The sequence below is a fragment of the Penicillium longicatenatum genome, assembly GCF_028827895.1.
Source record: "Penicillium longicatenatum strain IBT 33135 chromosome Unknown contig_6_segment0_segment0, whole genome shotgun sequence".
Classification (NCBI taxonomy): domain Eukaryota; kingdom Fungi; phylum Ascomycota; class Eurotiomycetes; order Eurotiales; family Aspergillaceae; genus Penicillium; species Penicillium longicatenatum.
The window spans coordinates 3,815,133-3,830,670 of record NW_026643123.1 but is presented as its reverse complement, the minus strand read 5'-3'; the positions used below and the strand labels follow the sequence as shown (position 1 = coordinate 3,830,670).

General features: G+C 48.0%; 5 protein-coding genes across 5 annotated transcripts; 3 read left to right on the top strand and 2 right to left on the bottom strand.

Annotated features, from left to right (window-relative positions):
* Positions 1–46: 46 nt before the first annotated feature.
* N7484_009629 (uncharacterized protein) lies at positions 47–3,997 on the top strand (the record flags this gene model as incomplete). The annotated part of the gene is made up of 2 exons (XM_057120016.1): positions 47–1,025; positions 1,089–3,997. 2 exons carry the CDS (start codon positions 47–49, stop codon positions 3,995–3,997), a joined length of 3,888 nt encoding a protein of 1,295 aa, XP_056969571.1.
* A 706-nt stretch (positions 3,998–4,703) lies between these two features.
* On the bottom strand, positions 4,704–6,803 carry N7484_009628 (uncharacterized protein; the record flags this gene model as incomplete). The annotated part of the gene is made up of 6 exons (XM_057120015.1): positions 4,704–5,452; positions 5,515–5,627; positions 5,678–6,288; positions 6,342–6,487; positions 6,542–6,622; positions 6,674–6,803. 6 exons carry the CDS (start codon positions 6,801–6,803, stop codon positions 4,704–4,706), a joined length of 1,830 nt encoding a protein of 609 aa, XP_056969570.1.
* Positions 6,804–9,241: 2,438 nt separating this feature from the next.
* On the top strand, positions 9,242–11,130 carry N7484_009627 (GMC family oxidoreductase; the record flags this gene model as incomplete). The annotated part of the gene is made up of 3 exons (XM_057120014.1): positions 9,242–10,179; positions 10,247–10,863; positions 10,922–11,130. The coding sequence occupies 3 exons, from the start codon at positions 9,242–9,244 to the stop codon at positions 11,128–11,130; spliced, it is 1,764 nt and encodes a 587-aa protein (XP_056969569.1).
* An 844-nt stretch (positions 11,131–11,974) lies between these two features.
* On the bottom strand, positions 11,975–13,324 carry N7484_009626 (metal-dependent hydrolase family protein; the record flags this gene model as incomplete). The annotated part of the gene is made up of 1 exon (XM_057120013.1): positions 11,975–13,324. The coding sequence occupies one exon, from the start codon at positions 13,322–13,324 to the stop codon at positions 11,975–11,977; it is 1,350 nt and encodes a 449-aa protein (XP_056969568.1).
* A 345-nt stretch (positions 13,325–13,669) lies between these two features.
* N7484_009625 (uncharacterized protein) lies at positions 13,670–15,336 on the top strand (the record flags this gene model as incomplete). Its single annotated transcript, XM_057120012.1, has 4 exons — positions 13,670–13,810; positions 13,859–14,064; positions 14,141–14,906; positions 14,962–15,336. 4 exons carry the CDS (start codon positions 13,670–13,672, stop codon positions 15,334–15,336), a joined length of 1,488 nt encoding a protein of 495 aa, XP_056969567.1.
* Positions 15,337–15,538: the final 202 nt, after the last annotated feature.

The window sequence follows — 15,538 nt, the reverse complement described above, 5'->3', positions numbered from 1 at the left end:
GGACTACAACGACACGAGAATTAATCTTTGCCCTCGGAAAGCGGACATGTCAGACCCTGCAAAATACATCGTGGGCTGGATATGCGCCATAGCGACTGAATACGTTGCCGCACAAGAATTTCTTGATGAAGAGCACGACGGACCAACTTTTGTTTCGTCAAATGATCCAAACGACTATACCCTTGGTAGAATTGGAGAGCACAACGTCGTGATTGCCGTCTTACCGGATGGTGAGTATGGAACAGCGTCCGCGGCAAGCGTAGCGACGAACATGTTGAACAGCTTCCCGAACGTCAGAATTGGCCTCATGGTCGGCATTGGTGGCGGTGTGCCAAGTGAGAAGCATGACATTCGCCTAGGCGACGTTGTGGTCAGTGCGCCTCGCAATGGTGAAGGTGGTGTGTTCCAATATGATTTTGGCAAGTCGATACAAGGCGAAAGATTTCAGTATACGCGGTTCTTAAACCAGCCCCCAACGTCATTACGCACTGCCATGACGGGCATACAGGCGCAGTACAGGAGGAATGGGCATCAGCTTAAGGAGGCCATCAACACCATACTCGAAAAGAACGCGAGATTACGCCAAGAATATGAACGACCGCAACCAAGCACTGATAGGCTTTTCAAAGCCCAGATTGTTCATGATCCAAGAGGGTGTGCTGCGTTTTGTGCTAGTGACCCTTCAAATTTAATACCGCGACATGAGCGAACCGAACACGAGGATAATCCTGCCATCCACTATGGCCTGATTGCTTCTGCCGATCAGTTAATGAAAAACGCTTTGACTCGGGATCGCCTTGCAGCAGAAAAAGACGTCATCTGTTTTGAAATGGAGGCTGCAGGGCTGATGAACCACTTTCCTTGTTTGGTTATTCGGGGCATCTGCGACTACTCAGACTCGCATAAGAACAAGGGCTGGCAAGGGTATGCGGCGATGGTGGCGGCGGCATACGCTAAAGACCTGTTACATAGGATTATCCCTAATAGGATTGAGGCTGAGAAGAGAATTGGTGATGTCCTATCTGGTTAGTTCGGCGCAGTCTAAATATCACCCCACAACTAGATGCTGATCATTATAATTACGAAAGGCCTCAAAGGTGTTGCAGAAGCGCATAAGGCTATTGCGCAGAAGCATCTTGAGATACAGGAAAGCACGATCGAGCGGAAGTGGCTAGAAAAACAAGAAGAATGTCTTCAATCGTTTCGCCTCACCACGGGAACCAAAGACGCCACGTACGAGTGGTATAAGGATCATGTGGGAATCCGAGTAGAGGGCACCTGCGAGTGGTTCCTTAACCACGAGAATTTCCAAAAGTGGTTGGAACAAGATTCAGGCCCATTACTAGTATCGGCAGACCCAGGCTGTGGGAAGTCTGTCTTGGCCAAATATCTTATTGATGATAAACTGCCACAATTAGCAACTGTCTGCTACTTCTTCTTCAAAGACCAGGACCAAAACACAGTCCGACAGGCGCTTTGCGCTCTACTTCACCAACTCCTCTCGCAAAAGCCATCTTTGATCGATCATGCTATGAATGAATTCAGCAAAAATGGGCAAAAGCTAATCAATTCGACAAATTCGCTCTGGAAGATCTTCGGAGAAGCTATAAGAGATCCCCAGGCTGGACCCATCATCATCGTGCTCGATGCTCTAGATGAATGCATTGAGGCAGAGCTTGAGGACCTGATACTTAACGTGGAGCGCCAATTCCGCAATAACCAGCTAGGTCGTAGAACTTTGAAGTATCTCTTAACGAGCCGCCCATATGAGCAGATACTATCTAAGTTCGGGGGTTTAGTACATTCTTTCCCTACCATTCGCATACCCGGAGAGGAGGAATCGGATAGTATAGGCCAAGAAGTCAACCATGTGATCGAATATCGAGTCGAAAAGCTAGCGAAAGAGAGATGTCTCTCAGAGCTAGTTAAAAGTCACCTAGCAAAGAGATTGCTCGAAGTCCCACATCGTACATACCTTTGGGTATATCTTGTGTTCAACTACTTGAAGACAGAGAATTTCAAAAAGACACCCAACGGAATTGATTCCACCTTCGAATCACTGCCCAAAGACATCAATGAAACATACGAGCGGATTCTGCAAAAATCAACGGAACATGCCTTGGTTCGGAGGGCCTTTAGCATTATATTAGCAGCAAGTCGACCCTTAAAGCTCTCTGAAATGAACGTTGCCTTGAATGTTGAGAGCACATCGAAGTCTATTCACGACCTCGATCTTGAAGAGAACGCAGACTTTAGGGCACGCCTAAGAACTTGCTGTGGATTATTCATTTCCATTCACCACGACAAGATTTATTTAATTCATCAAACTGCTCGAGAATTCCTGCTTACACATGCTACTTCAGCTGAAAACGCTCCTTCAGACCAACGTTGGCAGCAATCCATCGCCATCCAGGACGCTCACAAGGTTCTTGCTGGAATCTGTGTATTATACCTGGACTTCCTCAATAATGATAATGTTGACACAGACGCATGCATAGAAAGTGGTCAGATCTTCGACCAGTACACTTTCTTCGATTATTCCGCCAAGAATTGGGGCACCCATTACCGCCAGGCTGGTATTCGCATTGATTCCGATATTATACCTTCAACTTTGAGGATATGTAACCCAAATTCAAAGAGCTGGTCATCCTGGTTCACCCTTTATTTTGAGACCACGGGCTATGGATCCACTAAAAATTTCACCAGTCTCTTGATATCGTCCTATTTTGGGCTCGAGGCAGTAGTGATGGCACTTTTCGAGAGGGGCGCTGACTTCGAGTCGGAAGACAATTATGGCCGGACGCCGCTGCTATGGGCTGCACGGAACGGGCACGAGACCATCGTCAAGCTATTACTTGAGAAGGGCGCTGATTTTGAGTCAAAAGATAAAGAATATGGCCTGACGCCGCTGCTATGGGCTGCATGGAACGGGCACGAGACCATCGTCAAGCTATTACTTGAGAAGGGCGCTGATTTTGAGTCAAAAGATAAAGAATATGGCCTGACGTCGCTGTTATGGGCTGCACGGAACGGGCACGAGACCATCGTTAAGCTGCTACTTGAGAAGGGCGCTGACTTCGAGTCAAAGGATAATCTTGGCCGGACGCCGCTATTAATTACTGCGGAAATTGGGCACGAGGCTATCGTGGAGCTGCTGCTCGAACAGGGCGCTGACTTCGAGTCGAAGGATAATCTTGGCCGGACGCCGCTATTAATTACTGCGGAATATGGGCACGAGGCTATCGTGGAGCTGCTGCTCGAACAGGGCGCTAATCTCGAGTCGAAAGATAAAAATGGCCGGACATCGCTGTCATGGGTTGCACGGAATGGAAACGAGACTATCGTTAAGCCGCTACTCGAGCAGGGTGCTGATTTCGAATCGAAAGATAACTATGGCCAGACGCCGCTGTCTATTGCTGCGGAGAGCGGGCAAGAAGCCATCATGGAGTTGCTGGTCGAAAAGGGCGCTGATCTTGAGTCAAAAGACAATTATGGCCGGTCGCCGCTGTTTATCGCTGCGATGAGGGGCCATACCCAAGTTTTCGAGCTACTCCTTGCCCATCAAGCCTCGCCCCATATCAAAGACCGTTATGAGTCAACCCCAATATTTGCAGCTGTGAGAAATGGACACGAAGCAATGGTTAAGCGCTTACTTGAATATCAAGATGGTATGGACATTAAAGATGGTTTTGATCGAACTCTTTTCTGGTGGGCCCAAAAGAGCGGCAATGAAAATATTGTTCAGCTTCTGCTTGAGTTTTCGCAAAGAGCTGGATTTTCAATACCCGAGGCAGAGCTCGAAATGGAATATGACGCGGTGACGTCGATGAGATCTTCGAGGTATTGCGACGCGTGCACCCGATTCTTTCTACCCCATGATTCATATTATAAATGCACGCTATGTGACGATTTTGATGTATGCACTGACTGCTATGATATGGCTGGTCGGTGTATAGACCATCCCAATGGGTTGATGCTCAAAGTGGCCGATCCTTGAATCTATGTTTGCATGGCAGGGAGTTTTCATTCGGGGTCATTAAGGTTCCCCTTCATTTACATGATTGGAAGTGGCACTTGAGAGCTTTTGTCACTGCTGAATTGTAACTTAAGGAAAAGCCTGGGAATTTTTATACAATTATGGTATGAACGAGATATTCAGAGGTCGGGCGATGGAGAATGCCTCCACTTCACTGTATACAGCATGCCGCAGTGGACATCTCAACGTTGTAAAGTTCTTGTAAGGGCATGGCGCAAATGCTGACATTCAATGGATCATGTATGACGGCTAGTCTATTTTCTGCGTTCTTTGATATTATGGGCTTCATACGCAATATTTGGTCCATAAATACGAAGGATAGACGTCTTGGTCACAACGAGCTCATGGCCTAAGTCTCAGTTCTCCTCCTCCCTTTCAAGGGTCCGATATCGTTGTCTGTATTTGCTCTGAAGCTTATTCTGTTGAAGTCATGTGTTCATGTTTCTCGATATTCAATTTAACGCCTTGCTCTACAACCTCTGTTCCCTGAACTCCATTGTCGGAGTCTACTCCAAACCGCGCGATCCCTCCCAAATTCCAGCGCTATTTCGCATCCGTTACATCTCGGCTAAAGGCTCCAAACGCAGTCCCATGCCGTGATCACTGGTCAGGTGTGGGATACAAAGCTTGGATAATGCACAAAAATAGGCTGACACGCCCAGCACTCCTAGGCCCGACCAAGAATACTCAGCATAACATGCCGCAATTTGGTCGCACATTGTGCCTCGTCACCAAGCACTGAATTACACCTCCAGGAGACGTGTCTGTCAGGGCGAACAAGCAAACAACCATTCTCATCCACGCCGCGAACGCGCGCCCAATCGAAATAAACATCTTCAAAGTCTTGCCGGAAACCAATTGAATAGGCCTTGATGGTAACACCAAGCTCGTTTCCGATTTTTGAAGCTGCTAGCTTCCAGGCCTCACCACCAATGCCAGTGAGGAGTGCATAGGAGCCACCTCCGGCCAAATCAACGGTAGAAATGCGTTTGACAGGAACGGCATTGTTGAGCCAGACATGAGGTAGACGGCATCCAGGGTATGTGCCTCGGATCAAGGTAAGATCGAGGTCCTGAGCAACCACCTCTGGAGAATAGAATGAGGCAGCTTCATCCGCAGTATAAATCGCGGTGCTTTGGTAGAACTGGCCCATCTCCGTTCCAAGTGCATGGTATTCGTGCTCCGTCTCCTCTATAGCGGCTTGGAGAGCGGCTCGACGGGCGCGCCCTTTCAATGTGGGATCTTTTAACTCGTTCAAAGCTTTGAGTCGCAATTCTGGAGTTGGTAATACGACACCGAGCGCGTCCCAAACGGGTCCGTGATGGCGGAATGAGGAGTTTGCTCTTGTAACAACTCCTCGCCCAACTGGTTGACGCTCGGCCGTGTATGTCTCGAGAATGGACGGTGATGCTTGGCCTAAAATATTGAGTTAGGTGACTCTAATCAGAGTGAGACAATCATAACATATCTCAGCTCACCTTTTAGCACGTAGGCAACTTTCCATGCTAGGTTATATGCATCCTGGATGCACGTGTTGGATCCCAGACCATTTGACGGAGGGTGTCGGTGCACTGCATCGCCAAGACAGAAGCTATGCGCAGTCAGTAATGGAACACAGAAAGGGGAAAACCGGGTACATACACTCGGCCACTGGAGAACTCCTCCGCAACAACATCATTGATACGCCATTTTGACACACCCAAAATTTCCGTATCAATTGAATCATCGCCAATGAATTCTTTCATTCGCCCAAGCCATTGCTTATTAGTAGGCTCAAAGTCAAGCTCCTTTCCTCGTTCCGGAAGCACAATAAAGAGCCACTCGTCCCAAGGCTTCACCATCCGCGCGATACACGCCCATCCGAACAAGGGATGTTCCTTGTCAGGTTGTAACAGCCAATGGAGGTTTCCAGTACGGTATTGCATGTAACTTGACAGGTCCGCCTTCAGGTGAACATTATATGCAAGGCCCTGATCTGGGCGTACATCTAGTGGAAGCCCGAGCTGGCGAAAGACTTCACTCCGCGCCCCGTCTGCACCAAAGAGGTACTTTGAGCGGATGTGGTATTTCGATCCAGAGATATTATCGCGGAGAATGGACGTGGTGCCTTCATCGTCTTGCTCGAAGCCAACGAATGTTGTATCGAAGCGGCAGCTGAAGCCGTTCAATGTGGCGTATCGGACTAGGATGGGCTCGAGGAGGGTTTGGGGGAGATCGACGGCATCACATGGACTGGCTGTTTCATAGTCACCCTGAAAAGTGTTAGACATTGATGTTTCAAGTCTATGGCTGACATTGATGGTACCTTGCGTTTGGGGTCATGGCCCCAGGAGTGGATCCGTGCATATTCCTCCCCAGCCATGCTGTATGCCCACCTTGTGTGCATCATGTTCATGCCATTGGTTGCAAGTCGGTTGCATTCGACATCGAGACCAATATCTCGGAGGCACTCTTGATCAACTTGTTAGCTCCATAAAAGCAGTTATGTGTGTTGCTGTCGCTTACCCATGGCGGCCATATTTGTGATGTGCGCTCTTGGGGTATCGGCATTTGTTGGAGATGCGCTGACCATTATACCACGGATACCTGGAGTTCACTTAGTGTGCTGTCTACAAATCTTCATGATTGGGAACTCACCATATGATGCCAAAAAGCAGGCTAGCGAGGCTCCAGCTGGTCCAGTTCCAATGATCAAAACATCTGTTGATGTGACCGACGCTGGTTTGTAGTGGGTACCTTGCCCATTGGCTAATTTGATGATAGCCATCTTCAGTTGACAAGGCTTTAGTATGAGAGATAAGCAACAATATTGAATCAAAACAGGACAGGAATCAAAACAGGACAGGGGCAAGACCCTTTTAACGAACACGCGACTATGTACAGTTGGTAAATCTTACATAATTTCGACAAGCACCCTCGGCGAATTATTATCGGCTTTTCTTTTTTTATTTTTTTATTTTTTTGAAAACATAGACCTCGGACCCACGTCGCAATTAATTACACTGGTCTTTGTGACATATGATGAAACAAGGCAGCTTGTAAAGAGTTTAAATTGATCAAGACTCGACCATTGGGTCCGTCAGCCCGAAGGAGACAAGATCGCCTAGTGTGCGTGATTAAGATCAGCGCCACGGCAGAGAGCGAATCTGATCATCCATCTTATCAGATGGTGCAAGGAAGACCGGAAGCTTGTCGGCAAATGCGCTATATGTTTAGTCATTACCCACCTTCGGCAGTTCATCAAGGTGATCACCATGATCTACTGGGTTTGTGTCCAAAGTTGTTAGGTCTTTAGGTAACGCCCCCGCAAGATGATGTAGTCTGCAGCAGATGATCCAGCTAGAGGAAAAGGTGTTAGGCACGGGATCCTGATTTGAATCGCTGCAAATATGAGAGAAGTGATCTTTACACTCGTCCGTTGATTCAATTGATAAACTCTTCATTCCCAGTCAATATGAATCTAATGAGCAGTTACGATCTCGCCGTGGCAAATTCTTCAGAATGTTTGACACCAAGATTGCCTTTATGATTGCCCGTCGGGCTTCTTCTGACGAAGCCACGTCCAAACTTGTATGAAGTCAGAGATCTTCGATCGTGTTTCTCAAGCAGCTAATCAGCTTTAGGCTCCTTCAACGAGCCTGTCCTCTCAATGTAGGATGCCTTTCCCGTATCTCAGCATTTCATTGTTACACCAATTCCCCGAAACGAACACTTTGATGAACTACTTTCAACTGCGAAATGATCCGGTGCCCCCTGCTCTGAACGATCATCGGGAAGGATCTGCGAAGTAATGTGAAATGAAGTGGAATTCATGTGTTCATGATGTTGTTTCAACCCTGTCTTGCGCCAAGCCAACTTGTATATAGATTATTTTTCAACGCGGAATCTACCTGCCATTTCACGATGAACATATGATATCGGCAATTGGAAATGGAGACAAGCATTGAGAAATTTAAGCTTTTGCTTGGCAAGATCTTACGTGATGGAGTCGGAACAATTCTCGTCATAGAATACAGAATGTCGAAATAAGTGCAATCCCGAAACCCTTGTAACAGCGGCGGGTCTGGCCTCTTGGTACTCGGTCCCTCATTCCCCTTTCATCGTATAATTGTGCCTTTCCAAAATGTACAGGTCCAAGGTCGAGTCCGATTGGAAATCTTGTCTGGCTGGGGCTACGCATGGAAGCCGTGCTTTGGAATAGGGGGCGACTCCACACAAACGAAAAAGTAACGCTCTATGACACCAGGCTCCACTTGGCAATGAGACCACTCGGAATGACATTGCAAAACTTGGTCACCATTAGAGTTTACCAGTTCCCTCCATTTCCTTTTTTACTGTCGTGATCAAAATCTCTGGGAGACTATTCACTCAAAGCTGCTAAAATCATCTTTGTCATGCAAATTCCGTGGGATGCTTATCTGTTACTACCCGATGAAACCGTTATCGGGCTTGGGCTGCACGCCATGTTTCAAGGGCAAAGGCCCTGTTTAAGGTGTCGGTGAAATCCTTTGAGCCGTTTCTCCACTTCTGCAAGCTGACATGCCGCAGGATGATCTTCGTACTCCGTATTTCTTTCCTTCTCGATGAATGATCGTCATCTTTCACAAGCCGATATTATTGACATAACCGTGTTTCCCGACCTGCGTGAGTCATCAACAGGATCTGAGATCCTGAGATTCTAATGGCCTGCATAGTCAATCGTACTCTAGGATATTTAAAAATATCTTTCAGGTTTAGCGCATAATATCATGCTTTAATATCGCCTGGCTAGGTTATACAAAAAATAATTCCACTCAATTTCTCAATTTCTCCTAAAACTTTCTCTAAAATTGATTTGGTTTTAATAACCTCGAGACATCAGACTCTCATTCTAGGCCGAGCGATCAATAACTTCCGATACCGGGATGCCGACCATTTCCCGATGGACCCCTGCTCCTTCACTGCCCCTAGTAAATGTGGATCTCGTAAGCAATCGAGGTTTCTTAGTAGAACGCCAAGATGCTGAAGAATCATTTAGTCAGGATTGACCGAGGATCATTTTGATAAATCATGGAATCAAGGCCTGAGTCTAACTCCGTAGCCCGTATTCGTGCCCACCTGGGGTGACATAAATACAAAGTCAGTGGCCACAACATCAAACTTGTGATTTGCAAGCAGCATCACGTCTCTCGTCTTGAAAATTCACCCCTGGGCCTATATTTGACTATGAAGAGCCTCGCAAGTCTCGCGCTCCTGCCATTGGTAAGTGCGGTGTCCCGTGCCTCAGAGCCAAAATACGATTATATTGTTGTCGGTGGTGGCACTAGTGGCCTGGTCGTCGCCAACCGCTTGTCGGAACTAAACAACGTCACCGTTCTCGTGATCGAAGCCGGAGGCTCCGTGTACAACAACATCAATGTAACGGACACCGGCGGCTACGGAAACGCCTTTGGCACTGACATTGACTGGGCATACGAAACAGTCGAGCAGAAATGGGGTGGAGGAACCACACAAACGGTGCGTGCTGGAAAGGCTTTGGGTGGTACATCAACCATCAACGGAATGGTGTATCTGCGGGCGCAGACAAGCCAGATAGACGCGTGGGAAAAGATTGGAAACAAAGGCTGGAACTGGGAGAATCTGTACCCTTACTTCAAAAAGGGCGAGCAATTCCAAATTCCAACTGATTATTCATTCTTGGAAGGATCTGGAGTCGCCTACGATCCTGCCTACCATGGGTATGATGGTCCGTTGAAGGTGGGTTGGACTTCCACACAGCTCAATGACGGCCTGGCTCAAGTCATGAACACCACATATCAAAATTTGTCGGTTCCTATTCCATACAATAAGGACCCGAATGGTGGACAGATGATTGGTTACGCTCTTTACCCTAAGACCGTAAACTCGGACCTTAACATTCGTGAGGATGCCGCAAGAGCATACTACTTCCCTTACCAGTCTCGCAAGAACCTTGACGTCTGGCTCCACACCAATGTCAACAAAATCATTTGGAGGGACGGTGCTGAGGTGACTGCGGATGGTGTTGAGATTACCTTCTCCAATGGCACAACCACCTCCGTCAAGGCATCTCGTGAAGTGATTCTTGCAGCGGGTGCATTGAAGTCCCCGCTTCTGCTCGAGCTGTCAGGCATCGGAAACCCAGAGTAAGTGAATCCAGCCTGACTATCTTCGAGCTCCGAACTCGATAAGCTAATACTTTCTCATCCATAGCATTCTATCCAAATACGATATCGAGACAAAGGTCAACTTGCCAACCGTCGGCGAGAACCTCCAAGACCAAATGAACAACGGACTCGCCTACGACTCGAAAATAAACTATACCAAGTCTCCCGACTATGTCGCATACCCTTCTGCCGAACAACTATTCACAAATGCCACCGCTGTTGGTGCCCAGCTTCTCCGCAAGCTTCCCGCCTATGCAGCCCAAGTTGCCTCCGCCAACGGAAATGTGACTCGGGCAGCTGACATTGAACGCTTCTTCAAAATCCAATGGGACTTGATCTTCAAATCTGGTATTCCCGTGGCAGAGATCCTGCTAGAGCCATCCGGATATACATACGACACCGAGTACTGGGGCTCTGTACCTTTCTCACGCGGAAACATTCACATTTCATCCGCAGACCCAACGGCTCCCGCTACGATCGACCCGAAGTACTTCATGCTGGACTTCGATCTCCATGCGCAGGCTCAGGCTGCTCGGTTGATTCGTGAAATTTTCAAGACTGAACCTTTCGCCGATATGGCAGGTGAAGAGACAAGCCCCGGATTGTCGACTGTGGCTGCCAACTCTGGCGATGAAGGATGGTCTTCCTTCCTCAAGTCTACCTGTATGTTAGACCCCGCTCCTGCTGATATTAGGACCGGCCTTCGCTAACGAGTTCAAAGTCCGATCGAACTTCCACCCCATTACCACGGCTGGTATGATGCCCAAAGAGGTTGGTGGAGTTGTCGATACCTCGCTGAAGGTCTACGGAACTTCCAATGTCCGGGTTGTCGATGCTTCGATCATCCCGTTCCAGGTTTGTGGGCACTTGCAAAGCACTGTGTATGCGGTTGCGGAGCGCGCAGCCGATATTATCAAAGCTCAGATGTAAGATCAGCTGGTAACAGGGCCGAACAGAGAAATTGAGAGTTTGACAAGTGGAAGCTGATTTGATGCTTCCTTTATGCTATTTACACCTTCTCATTTCCGGATATCCATGTATCGTAAGACCACGAATGAATATATTTCTATTCCCAAGTTCCGGCACCTTTGGTAGCCCTGAATACGGCCGGGGGTACCTTTCTCATGTCCCCGTTGAAAGAGTGTCTTTTCATGTATTCTTTCCTAACCCAGCTATCCGCTTTCTTGAGATAGCACTTGAAATCATCCGATTCTATTCTCATGAGGATCGCATCCATATTCCTGCCTTGTGAGGGCATCAGAAGTGTGGTTGCGTTTGGTCTTCGTCGCATGGAATTGGTTAAACTCCACCGGCTCAGACCCCTTTGGGGCGGTATTATGGCAAGACGGGCTTTTATTACTTAGCAGTGAAATGCGTCTCGCGATAGGTAAGAACGAGGAAAACTTTAAGACTATACAGCCGAGGGGGTATCACGTCAATACTTCGGATTTCACGAGATCTTTCAACTAATTACGATCTGAGTGGCGGATTAAACTTTCGTCAGACAGCTTTAACTCAAGGAATGTCTTACATAGGCATTGATCCAGCTGCAATAGACGTGAATAAGATATGTGACTAATTTCTACTTAGTAACAATATGTTTATGCTTGGCAACACCTTACTCACCCTCCAGAGACATACTCCATCGGAGCTGCAGTAATTCCCAAATCATTATGCATACCCAATGTTTCCACCTAGAACGAATATACTCTAAGACAACTGCGATGCTTCAATGCTCAACACCCAACTCCCGCCTCAATGCACTTCAAGCAATTCAGTTGTACTTGACTCTGACAGGTATTTCAGAGTCCTCGGGAAGTTTGGACCAGCGACTTTTGTATACACGACCATCTTTCATGACGGCCAAAACGTGTTCCTCGGGCCGATCAAAGATGGTAACATCTTTGATGGGATTCTTGTCCAAAACAACCACATCTGCATGGAAGCCTTCTCGAATCTGCCCAATCGCTTCCTCCCAGCCCATCATCTTCGCAGGATTAATTGTAGCACTGCGCAGGACCTCCACGGGCTTCAAGACCTGCGACCGTAGAGCGAACTCATGTGTCTGGGCAGAACCTAGTGGGCCGAGCAAGTCAGAGCCATAGCACATCGTGACCCCAGCATCAGAAGCAACCTTCAAGGCCTCAAGCCCAGATTTAAGCACCTGGGAGTTCTTTGACTGCGACTCCGGCGGCAAATATCCCATCCAGCGCTCTGATGCCATCTGAGCATACGCGATCAGCGTCGGTGTGAGATAAACACCTTTGTGAGCCATCATCTTGGCAGTTGGTGCATCCAGAAAATTGCCATGCTCAATCCCCTTCACACCGTTATCGATGCAGTGCCGAATAGCCTTGACCGTATAAGCATGCGCCGTGACAAATGTCCCGGCATTGTTGGCACATTCAACCATAGCTTGGATCTCGGAGCCTGTGAATTGGAGATGCTCTAGACGATCGGTCGGGCTCGCGACACCACCCGACCCCATGATTTTGATGAAATCGGCTCCGCAACGGATCTCCTCGCGGACAGCAGCCATGCACTCGGGTACACCGTTGCACATGCGGCCTAGGTGGTTATTGCTGTGGGTGCCGCCGCAGCAGCCTGTTTGCTCGTGTGCGGAGCGGAGATCACCGTGTCCGCCAAATTGAGAAAGGGCATGACCGGAGATAAATACGCGAGGACCGGGGAAGACGCCTTCATCAATAGCTTCCTTTAGAGCAAGCTGGGCGCCACCGCAGTCGCGGATACTAGTGAAACCGCGGTGCAGCATCTGAGCTGCGGTATACGGCTGTCGCAGTAAGTGCACATCATTTGGATTTCCGAAAGCCTTGGATAGGTCGGTGAATCCAGGTACAGCGCATAAATGGACGTGCGCGTCAAAAAGTCCCGGGCATAGATAGCGGCCTTCGCAATCGACGACGGTGAGGTCGGCCGGGAGGGGCTCCGGCAGAGATGAGGAAACGGATTGGATTTTGCCTTGATCGGTGATCACAATGGCATTTTCAATTATTTTCCCAGCCTTCACATCCACCACGTTGGCATTTTTGAACAAATACCCTTGCGGTCCCGGGCGGGACCATGGCTTGATGTCAGAGCCCGGCACGGCGGGATGGTCAGACATGACGGGCAAATAAGATTGAAATAATGGTAGAAATTCAGAATTATGCAGATAGATATAGCGGAATTGGTGATAACAATTCCAAAAACGAACCCCGCTCAGGTCGGAAACCTGTCCATTCCACAGGGGCAGATTGCCGATGGTTGGCTATCGGACCGAGTGCCCCCGCATTTTGTGTACCACCATTGGTTGATCTTTTCTAGATCAGTATGAAGATAGGGAATGTCACCGACTTGAAGGCTGGTCGGCAACTGGGCCTTATGGTGTTTATCTACTTCGTGAAATATACAAGTTGGGCATATCCCCGGTGTTCCACTCACCCTTGCATACCAATTCTCAACCTCATCCATGAACGACTCTAAGAGCCCAGATTCCGTCAAAGAGGAAGGCGACCGGCCGAGCGGGGAAATAGTTGGAGAATGCGAGACCTACACCCCCGAGGAGGAGAAAGCAGTTCTGCGAAAGATTGACATGGTCATTTTGCCATTTGTGAGATGCCTTGGTCACTTCTTCAACCCCGTCGCTGATTGAGGACAGATGTGCTTTGTTTTCTTTTTACAGTACCTTGATAAACAGAGTTTGAGCTATGCCGCCGTGTTTGGCCTTATGGAAGACCTGAACATGACCAGTTCGCAATACTCCTGGTCCAGCTCTATATTCTATGTGGGTCAGCTCATCTCGGAATGGCCGTTTATATATCTCATGAGTCGACTTCCCTTAACCAGATTTGTTGGTGTCACTGTGTATGTTGTTATCCCTTTCAGACTTTGTTGTACCTAACATTCTGCCCTCTTGGTCGATCACCGACTAACATTGCAGAAGTATAATTTGGGGCATTATTTGTATGTGTCTCGCAGCACCAAAGAACTTCGCCGGGTTTGCTGCCGTGAGATTCTTGCTTGGATTCAGTGAGGGGGCAGTATCGCCTGCCTTTGTGACGATTACTAGTATCTGGTATCGTAAAAAAGAGCATGCTGCACGAACCGCATTGTGGATCACAATGAATGGCGTGGCTCAAGTCATCGGCTGCCTGATCATGTACGGTATAGGCAAGAATACATCCATCTCTATTCAGCCTTGGCGAGTTCTATTCCTCATTTGTGGTGCAATGACCTTCTTGGCGGGCATTGGGTTCTTCATGCTGATGCCAAATGGGCCCAATGATGCGTGGTTTTTGAACGAGAGAGAGAAGAAGGTGTTATCTATGCGTCTTGCCGCTGATCGTGATGGCGGTGACAAGACAGCTTTCTCTATACCACAGCTAAAGGAGACTTTACTGGACCCCAAAGCGTGGATGGTATTTTGGTTTGGTGTGCTTGTTACTATGCAATCTCCAGTTCTCACATTCGCGTCGCTAGTGATTGAGTCTATCGGATACTCAAAGCTGCAGACTTTGCTCTATACCGCACCGTCTGGAGCTGTTCAGATTGCCCTTTTATGGATTGGGACCGCACTTGTTTATCTCTTTCCGCGTCAGAGAAATTTGGTCATTCTGGCCTTGATTATTCCGCCTTTCATTGGAAATATCTTCCTGTTTAAGCTAACCGTGACCGCGGAATGGGGGTTGATCGTGGCATCTTGGCTAGTAAGTCCTTCTTTTTCCACGATAGCCAACAATAATTGACTCAACCGTGCTCCAGGCCTCTTGTATCACAGCAACCATGTCCATCCTATTGTCGCTGTCGGCATCCAATGTGAAAGGTAACACCAAGCGCGCCATCGTCAATACCATGTTTTTCATTGGTTACTGCGCTGGCTGTATAGGGAGCCCCCAGCTGTGGACAAAATCACCCCGGTATACCGAAGGTGTCATCACCGCCATCGTCACATGGTGTTTGCTATTTGTGGCTGTCATCATCTACCGCTTTCTGTGTGTGTGGGACAACAATGCTCGTGATACACAAGCTAGCTATGGTATTGAACTTCATGATGGAGAAGTTGAGCTTGATGAGAACGGGCTGCCTAAGACCGATTTGACGGATAAGGAGGATAGAAATTTCCGCTATGCCCTCTAAAACCAAGTTCCTCGAATGAGCTGATATGTATATATTACGATCACTTTCACCTGGTGATACACTTATCACGTGTCTAATCTAGTGGAGCATGATTCTTAGCAAGTACACATGGCATTAACGTCAATGTTGGAATACGAAAACAATCTCTCACTGTACGACTTGCATAATTCGACGTCATTGCCAAGAGCCTCGCATCCGATAA